This window comes from Apaloderma vittatum, unplaced genomic scaffold (assembly GCF_000703405.1).
Source record: "Apaloderma vittatum isolate BGI_N311 unplaced genomic scaffold, ASM70340v1 scaffold11684, whole genome shotgun sequence".
Lineage (NCBI taxonomy): Eukaryota > Metazoa > Chordata > Aves > Trogoniformes > Trogonidae > Apaloderma > Apaloderma vittatum.
Window position 1 is genome coordinate 8,710 of NW_009710968.1, and position 10,141 is coordinate 18,850.

Here is a 10,141-nt window from a genome sequence, read left to right on the forward strand (position 1 = left end):
GGCTGGTGGGACTTCTGTGACGCCACAGGGCACTCACGCTGGAGCAGTTTCCCCTGAAGGACTGCACCTCAGACTCATGTGGGGTGGGCTGCCCCTCAGGAGAGGACTCACGCTGGAGAAAGGTGTGTGAAGATTGTCTCCTGTGAGTGGGACCCTGCAATGACCCAGGGGCAGAGTGAGGAGTCCTCCCCTGGAGGAAGAAGCAGCGGTGGAAACGACACTGGATGAACTGGCTGTAACCCCCATTCCCTGTCCCCTGTGCTGCTCCGAGGGAGGAGGTGAATAAACTGGGGTTGATGTTTTGCCCAGGAGCAAGAGAGAGATGGGAGGAAGGTGTTATTTTATTTAAGATCTGTTTTGTATCTCTCACTACTCTTCTCTGATTTGTTCTTTAATAAATTTAACTAATTTCCCCAAAACCGAGCCTGTTTTGTCTGGGACAGTAGTTGTGGGCGATCTCGCTGTCCTTATCTCAACCCACGGGCCCTTCGATGCATTTTGTCTCCCTGTCTAGCAGAGAAGAGGGGGTGACAGAGCGGCTGTGTGGGCACCCGGCCGCTGGCCAGGGTCAAATCGCTACACCTTCAGTCTCAGATTTCTTTCTGAAAGATGTCACTGCATCAAAAAAAGCTAAAACCACTGTCAAAGTGTCAATGCACTCTCAAGTCAACTCCATCGACACTAAACACGTTCCTGAACTGTAACATTCATGGCTTTCCTTAGAAATGTCATAGATCAGTTTAAGTGACTAGTATGTAGAATGAGGAAACACCCTAACTGGTACGGGATGAAAAGAGGGTCCTACACACTCATTTCAGAGTTCAGTTTCTGGGAATATTAAGAGCCACCTTATGCAGTATCACAAAAGACTAAGTCACTAAGCACCACTAGAAGACTCTAAAAGAAACTGCAGAATCAGTACGTAATCATTTCCAGACTTTTAGTGAGGGTTTTCCAGAGAGAATGAATCTAAAGGGCAGAATAGGCAACCTATCAAATCTCTGCAGTTGCTCAGCAGCACACGGGCTACAGGGGTTTAAGACCTGAAGTCTTAACTAAAGAGGCAGAATACTGCTGAGCAAACTGCCCGTTAAGCAAAGCCTTGCAAATCTAGTCTTCAGAAAAACTAGACAAACCCTTTTGGTTTCCCAACACACAGAATGCCATTTATTAGTCCTTTAGATTCTCTAACAGGTGGCATTTGCTGCTGTTATCATGGCTAAACCTTTTGTACCACAGGCTATTGATTTAGTCAGAATAAGCTAGCTCTGTTTTTAATGTTCATTATAGTCACCTCAGCCCAATCCTGGCCCAATAAACAGAGAAAGTCTCCTTAAGTATTTAATCTCTCCCTCAAGAATGAGCTGCACAGATTTGCAACACTATATGTACTAAACAGACCATATTTATGCTTAAAAATATTTATAACTATTACAATGCACTTGTAAACAAACTTCAGATTAATGCAAATGCAAGACAAAGAAAGATTCCAGTACCTGAAAAGGAAGTTTATATTCCTAGAAAACAGTAAAGCTGAGACACAGCTATGGATGTTTAACAGAATGACTCCTGAGGTTAACGACATTTGTCAGCCAAAACTCTGCATTCAGTAAAACTATCACAGCTACACCCACGTCTACCCAAACAATTCTTCATTAATCCACCTACATTTTTCTAAGCTTTTGAGTAACATACATTTGAGTCTTTTACATTACTTCTCTTCTCTGCACCTTCTTCAATACACATCCTCCACAGCATGTCCTTAAACTCTTTAAATTAAAATTCCATCACTTGTGTGTTACATCTTCATAAAGTCAGGAGCTCTGGGCACACACCCACACGTGTATCTGCAACCATTAGCCAGCCTTCAAGCGTTATTTTTTTTTTACTATACTAGAAATTTGTCTAACAGAGCTAAACACAGAGGAAACTCCTCCACCTCACCCTCACTGAAGTCAAGAAGGGGACGTGAAAGCACATCATCGGCTGCCGTGGAGCAACGGGCATTTCATCAGCATGAAGAGACAAGATGGGAACAGAGGAGGAATTGAGCCAAACCTTTACCTTGGTTCTCTGGAAAACAGCCTTGGGGTCTAGAGTTTTGGTCTTTCCAGGATTGTTCTTATTTGTTTTAATCCAACAAATGTCCTCGCATCTTCGGTAACCCCATTTGCGTAGACACTAAATATCACAGACAGATAAAACAGTTCACACCAAAAACTTAAGTAACCTAAACTGAGCACTCTTACAGGCACTCAGCTTCTCTTAAAGCACAGATGGAAGAGAAATTCGTCACAGATGAACGGAACAGCTGACATGACTTTTTGTCAAGCTGCCCCAAAAATATTTAAAAAGAGAAGCTTATGTGTGCAACGACTTGTCTGCTTATCACTTTTTAAAAAAAAAATAATTAAAAAATCTAATCACTGCACAGATGCCCTATGGAGCTCTGCACTCATATTTACCTAGTGATTCTTAATTTAAACCAAAATCAGCTCCAGTAACGTAGTGATCAGCTGCCTTGGTACTATTAAGACTTCTGTTAAAAGAAAAATCATGTTGCAAATGCAGTCAGCCTGGCAGCCTGCTCCTGTGGCAACACACGTACATCCAAACCCAGAGAGCAATACAACTTTTTAGATCCTACAGAACTATGTTTCCTCACATATTCACAGTAAATCATCTGGAAAATAAGCAGTTAGTGCCAGACAGACTTAAATTCATTTAACCCACTTATAATTACATATCCTTTGCTCCCGCAATAAAACATCTCGGCACTTACAGTTGAGAATTCTATGCAGAAAAAGTCAACGGTAAAAATAAACTCTTAAGCCTGTCCCCGATAAATTGAATTAAAACATCATCTTACCACTCGGCCAAGATCCAGACCCTCGCCTGAACCGCACCAGAGAAACACAAATGACCTTGGGGCTGCAATTTCTTCAATTTCCAATTTCATGATCTAATAATAAAAGCATTACAAATGTTATAAATTAAATATAAATCATCAATTACATCAGGAAGAACACTTCAGTGTTGAAGCATTATCACAGAAACCATCAGGAAGCACTTGTATTAGACATATTCGTACCATTCACAGCCACCTCAGAATGGTTTTCCAGAAAATATGTTCTGAAACTTACCTTACTGGCACCCAAGTGCAAGTTTTCAAGCTGATGACCAGCTTACTTTTTAACAAAAATTCGACCTGTACGGAAAACTCTAGAGTTCGAAGGATCTCACATTATATACCACCACCCCTGCCAAACCTCTGCTTCATTTTATCTTTTGATTGGTAGCAAAAAGATTTAATAACTGAGCAATAATGCTGTTTCTTTTAATCCCTGGAGTTACTTACGCTAATTTTTTTAGGACATACAAAAAAAAACCAACCAAAAAATCAAAAAAAAACCCCACTCCCCCCCCCAAACCACACACAACCCCCCACACTCAATCCCTCTTCCTTTCAGGAAGAAACCAGAACTTTTCAGGAGAGTTCAAAGGTAACAAATGAGTAATATAGAGGATGAAGTAATTTCAGATGCCAAGCATCTGTTACTCATCATGTGTAGAAAAGATTCGTAGGTAACTCTCTAACACACCAAATCAAGCTTCATTCAGCTCCATCGTGAAGCAAAGTCAGGCAGGAAAAGCCATTCTAAGAGGATTTAACTCCCAACTAAGAGGATGAGTCCAGCCTCCAGCACTTCCAGTTTTTGGTTAGCACAGAATGGTTTTTTTTTCCCCAGGCAACGCTGCCAGGCACCGCTTTGGACTGGCTAACATAGAAGTTTCCTGTTCCTCACGGAGCAGTCGCCCAGTCTCTCAGCACTGGCATGAAAGCCTTGGGTTTCTCATTCATTGCTCAAAGGTGAAATCCATTTTACTTTGTTCTCACGATCCTTTAGGTCGACTGATTCGCTTCTCAAGTTATGCATATGCAGGTTTCAGTCTAACGACAAAGTAAATCGAATTTAAAGTAACACCAGCACCCCTCTCCTCCAAGCTGCATCGAATACAGAGAAGAAAATCTCAGAAACAAAAGCTTCAATCTACTGATTCACTCATACTACAATAATTTTTCCACCTACCTTAGTTATGAGTTGCATATTCCCACCTATATGTCAGAACCCAAGAATTCCTGACATGGTTAGGCAAACTTTTTATTTCCCCCCCCCGTTAGCTATTCCTCTCTACTACAGATTCTCTGTTCTGAGAGTGGGGCTGGTGGTCTGGGGTATTTTAAGGCTCTGTTGTGGTGGAGTTTTTTTTAATTAAGTATAAATACATAGAGTAGAGCCGGTTTATCCCTATTTGACATTCCAAGTTTTTTATTCAAAGCCCAAGCAAAGGAATTCTCTGGTTCTGTCTTGAAGGATAAGTGCAAAAAAATTCTAAAATACCTCCCAAAACAACTTTGACATAACAGTAAGGGAATATATAAAGACAAGGAAAAAAAAATCCACAAATAAGGTTTATTTATTTTGTAAAGATTGGTTTGATCGTTAAGATTTTCTGCCTTATCAATACTTCTGAGAAAGGAGGCATCTCAATGAAGCAAACTCAACTACCCTTCTAACTACAATACCAGTGTATTAGAAAGCACAGCTTAAAGATCTCAAGAATTTCAGGAGACAACGGAATATTCGCACGGATATTCCTAATTTCAACAGCAAAAAGCAAACAGGAAATAAAACTCATGCAATTTGAGGGCAGGGAAAAACCCTTAATCTAACTATCGTTAGATTTAAATTTTCATCCAGGCTTGGGGAAAACACAAAAGGTATTTTTATTTCATTAAACTCCTCCCAAAATAAAAGCCTTTTAATACAAACAGCGTGGGCATGCGTACAGTATTAAACTTAGTTTTTATGAGAATCTAGACTTCTCTTTTAAAAAAGATAAAAATCTCTCAGACCTTTTGACACCAAACTAAATCCTCCAACTATTTGCTTAAATATGGGTATGAAATCCTTTTCACAGCAAGGCAAACACTTACATCATCCCAAGTCCAGCATTTCTCGTTGGCAGTAATGCCAGTCTCTCGGTAGTATTCTTCCAGGGGCGGTTCCAAGAGAATCACGTCAAATTTGGATTTCAGCTCCCTAATATCGAAAGCTTCCAAGTCTGCTTGTAAGTACCTGTTTAAAAATAAGACAACAGGCTGTAACAAATTGTAACAGGGGGCAGAACGTTAATTCACACAGCACTTATGGGGAGTTAGTTAGGAGTAGGGTCTCCCGCACAGTTCGTAAAGCTCAAACGCACTAAATCCAGAGGAAACACATATTGCATCCTCACCAAACCTCAACTACATGCTGTTGTATTAGATTTTCTTTCAGGTAGTCTTTCTCCCAATGAAGAGTTTTGAGGATCCTAGTTCAGCAAGCAGGGAACAGATGCCCACGTGGAATCAGTGAACTTCCTCAAAACCCACGGACTACGTAGGAGAAAACATCAAACATTGAAAAAGCAAATACGCACTGCCTGGCTCACAGGCTTTTTGGCTTCACCTTGGACAAGCTCCACATTTTTAGAATTACCATTTATTACATATTACGTCCAGATGACTCTCAATAAAGGAAAACGCGATTCCTTGTCATATAGTAGCAATGTATTTCTCTATCCCCCACACATGGGTTTTATTGAATACAAACCCAAACACTTTTATTCAACAGGTCTCCACATCTGCCCACTGCTGCATAACTACAAAAAAAAGTTACAAGGCCCTCCCCTCAAAATCTTTAACCTTAAAAAAAAGCCAATTAGCAGACTACCACCTCTCCTCTCCTAAGAAGGTGCCTGGAGGAGATTATTATTCTACAAGTGTATTTGGTATTATCAGAAGGCAGCATGTGATGGCTCTTTTTCCCCTTTTGGGCCTTAAGGCTAAGCAAGCCAAAATGCATCTACCTTCAGAAGGGCAAGCTGAATTTTACAGTTCGTGTTTCAGCTGTTCAGACAACTAGTTCATGTGATTATCATGAAATAATGCTATTTTCTTCAGTATAAATTAGGACTACAGTACATCAAAAGGTTCACATTCAGACAGGTTCAAATTCCTGGGAGGAAGATGCTGCTGTGTCTAAGGTTCACAAAAAAACTCGGAGGTAATTCGAAGTTAACAGCACAAATCACTTCCAGCCACCCTCAACTTTCTCTGTCTTGAACAAACGTTGTAACATCTGATAGTAAGATAATAGTTGTATGCCACACAAAACCCAAAAAAACCTGTCACAAACCCAAGTGCCGTTACATTAATTGGCCCATTTTAAGCTCTTCTTTATTATCGTACGCTGCATGATATCATGTTCTTTCAGTTTCCAAATTCAAGCCTGCAGCTCAACAAACTGACAGCTCCGCTGTTAAAAACAAAGCTTCAGACACTACAAACAATCACACTCTGGAAAAACAACCACCCAGTTTCTGTAGTTCTGGATTAAGCTAACAAAACCAAACTGATGGTATTTTTTCCTCGAGTTTCGACTGATTAATGCGTATATGCAAACAGAAATAGAAAATGTAAATTCTGAGAAGGCGCTAGAGGTAGAGATTTGCAAAGCAGACAGCTAACTTGAAACAGGTCTGGAGAAGAAAGGCATTTTCCACAAGAACACTTACATGGGAGGAGTGTTAGATTTAGATATCAGCTCATCCTTCAATCTGATGAGCTCTCTAAGTTTTGGATATTCTTCAAACCTATCTGCTAACCCTAAGAAGAAGAAAACATGAAGTTAATGACTACTTAAGAGAGTCAATCTGTATCAATCAAGCATTGCCCAGTACTCTGAACAAGTCTAAATGTTAATCCTCAGCCTCATTTGATTTTTTTCTTAGAACAAAACAAACCCTTCAAAGCAGTTTTTTGTTCAATACTTCACCAAAGTCTGCTGCCTTCAACCCAGTTCATGATGGCTGGTATCGAAACCAGTGTCTATGCTCTGATCGTCTCTAGAGCACTACAGCATCGGGAGTTTCCCCCATCCATAAGTTTATATTAAAATCTGGTTAACATGAACGTACAGAACACTCTTATTCAACCTTTGAAGACTATTCCTAAGGCAGCAACTTGGCTGTGGTACTCTGGTGTCAGGCATGAAGATGTTAATACCTGGGTATTTATTGGATTCTTAAGACATCTTGATGTTAATTTTCAAACTTTTCATACATATGTAATGCAAAGAGGAGAAATCTAATTAGGTTTTCTCTACCAAACTTGAAAAAAGAGAAAGCAAGCATCACTACTGTGCTATGGCTTTTGGGAGAGTCACGGCCCGTTACCAAGTAGCACCCAAGCAAGAGTTTTGATCCTCAGGTAGAAAACGGGAGCTGACCAATATGCAGCTTAGCATACCTCACCTCTAATAAAAGGTCTAGATTAACTGCTCCTGACGCCTTCATTTCCATATTAACCTTCGTATTACAATTTATCCCGCCCCTTCCCAACTGATTACGCAGCAGAGAAGTCAGAGGAAGTAATGTGGGCTGCTATTTCTTCGTGCTCCCCTTCTTTCCAAGAACAGAGTATAACTATTTCAGGTACATAACTCTGAAGTCCAGATGCTTTTCAGATAAAGGCATAACTGGGTCAGCACATTTTTTTCAGACTAAACATCCAGATGTGTTTCACAGAAGCATTCACAAAATACAGAGAAGAAACAAATGCCTCAACAGGCCAACAAAACCTCTTTGGATGGGCACCTAAAACCAGAACACACTTCATCTGACAGCCTCAGAGTCGATCAAGTACAGTGAGCTGTTGCACAAAACTGCAAAGGGAGGGGTTCTGCTTTTTTAAAAGCTAAGTAAGAACCAGGCATCAGTTCGGGAAACAGGACTAAACTGTACCTTAGTTTCAGAAAAACTAAATTCAGGCTTAATAAAGTAAGATTTTAGTCACAAGCTCAGTGAGGGCTGAATGAACATAAACTTAGAAAACAACATCCTCTGAACTTGAGTTGGGCCTCCTAACGAGTTGTCAGCAGTTACATTATTTAGCTGGTATATATTAGCCAACCTCTAAGTCAACTATACAAACTCCCCAGGGTTTCAAGATCTGCTCGCTAGACTCCTGTGCTTTCCAGATCACAACAACTTAGTTTTGAAAAAATCTTCCTGGTTAAACAGTTTCACATAAAACTAGGAGTAAGAGCAGCCTTGGCAATAAACACCTCCTAACTTCAAAAAATAAAATCACTCCTACGAATGTATCTGTTGGTATGTATACACACAGAGAGACAATACTATTTAGTATACGTGCATCTGCATTTCCCAGTAACTCTAAGGGACTAAAAAGGGGAAGAAAAAGAAGTGCTATCGAATAAAAAGACGTATTCACCAACAGTTACAGGCTATGACATACCAACATCTCTGATGAAGTTCTGAGGTCTGTGTCCTGTATCCACAAAATGTTGGCAGTAATCATTGTGTGGATTTAAGCTCTGAGTACCCTGGAGAACAAAACAAAGTTCAGTGAGAGCAACAGGCAGATAACTGGATATAAATACACACACTCCATGTGGTAGTCTGACAAATGAGAACGTAACAGGTATTTTTATTTCTTTTCCAAATGCTTTCATAAGCCACGCTATTCAAGACCATCATTACAGCTTGAGTTCCAGATCAGGCCCACCGGTACCACAGTTCTTGGTAAACTGACAACAGATCTTTAAGTCAGATCAGCATCAACACTAGTTACATCTTTCACAGGAAACTTGGGCACTTGTGAATTCCAGTCAATTACTTCAGCTTTTCACACAATGCCATTAATTGCAGAGATGGCTTAACACAACCCCAACAGCACCTTTGCCTGGACTTTTAACTGCAGGAGCAGCTCACCTTGAGAAAGGTACTGGAATCTTTGTAAATCTCTTCTTCGTAGGGCAGGTTCTCTTCATCTTGCTGCAGCTCTACTTCATCCTTGGAAATAAAGCAGATAAACAGCATGATCTTGCGTACTTGTAATCTCTCCTCATTATGATTCCGCTTCTTAAGGGAAGAAGCGGGTTGTCTACAAACAGACATCTAAAACAGGAGACAATCAACGGCTCTAACTCCAGTTTGGGAGGGAGACAAACAAAATTACCTATTCCCAGAAACGTCTCCCTCTCTCATCTTTGGGAGAATGCTACTGGGAAAGACCACTGAAAGAAGAATAAAGTAAGAAATCCTTCATTTCTAGACCCTAACAGTGTAGGCAGTGCTTTACCAGCTGTAGAACTTGTATTTTTTAATATTTAAAAAAAAAAAAATCACTATTTTTAGGCACTCGAGAACAGGAGACATGGTATTATTTTGTAAACTCACTGACCACAGATACAATGTTATCAGGACAAGGGAAAAAGGGAGAGTAGGATACAGGCTGCAACAAGATTGCCAAGCAAATCAGAGAGGTCACTGTATCATTATTAGGCGTTCATTTAACCTCTTTTCTCCTCCACACATTAGATATGAAAGCAGAAAGCTATCAGATAGCTCTTGGATGAGCGTTTGAGAAATTAAGGGCATGAGAGTTTGACACTCATTCTTCAACGGCCACGGAAGCATTTTGTTTTGTTGGTTTTTTAAATTCAGCTTTTCTTGAATATTTTGGATACTTCAAGCATCCTCCAAACGAAGCCTTTTCTTTCCCTTCCCTTAGGATCCCATATTCCTTCCAGTCACCCAGCACTGCACTCCTCTGCACTTACTTAACAGGCAGGGTGGAAGACGTGCAGCCTCCCTGTATTTCATCCCATGGCCTGCACCTCCTGCTAAACACAAGCTTTTCTTCCAACACAAACAAGTCCTTCAGAGACACACAAACACCAGAGAAAAAGGACTTTTTTCCTTACCTTATATTCTTCAATCTCTTCCTCATCAGCTTCTCCCTCATCAGGGTACTTGCGTTTTGCATTCGGCGCAGAAGTATCGTAAGCAGCCCTACAAACAGAAAAAAACCCAAACCTTCATTTAAAACATTTTCTCACCCCAGAGAGAACATTTTGGACACTTCTGATAACCTGCCTTGACTACACGTTGCACTCCCATCTCCAAAATGATTTTGAAACTTCATGTATAAGTTGTTCCTGTCTCAGTAAGTTTGAGACCAGCACAAGTTCCCACATGCAGGACTCCTGAAAACAGGTTATCTTGTTTCCTT

The 10,141-nt window shown here is 40.4% G+C and overlaps 1 protein-coding gene across 1 annotated transcript in view; it reads right to left on the reverse strand.

Moving 5' to 3' along the window:
• Positions 1-9,921, reverse strand: part of METTL14 (methyltransferase like 14) — a gene marked incomplete at its 5' end in the record, with an annotated part of 12,809 nt that extends 2,888 nt beyond the window's left edge. The window contains 7 exons of the mRNA XM_009867471.1: positions 2,065-2,181; positions 2,870-2,962; positions 5,000-5,141; positions 6,622-6,712; positions 8,363-8,450; positions 8,839-8,919; positions 9,834-9,921. Coding sequence (XP_009865773.1) covers positions 2,065-2,181; positions 2,870-2,962; positions 5,000-5,141; positions 6,622-6,712; positions 8,363-8,450; positions 8,839-8,919; positions 9,834-9,921 — 700 coding nt within the window. The remainder of the gene's footprint in view (positions 1-2,064; positions 2,182-2,869; positions 2,963-4,999; positions 5,142-6,621; positions 6,713-8,362; positions 8,451-8,838; positions 8,920-9,833) is intronic.
• Positions 9,922-10,141: the final 220 nt, after the last annotated feature.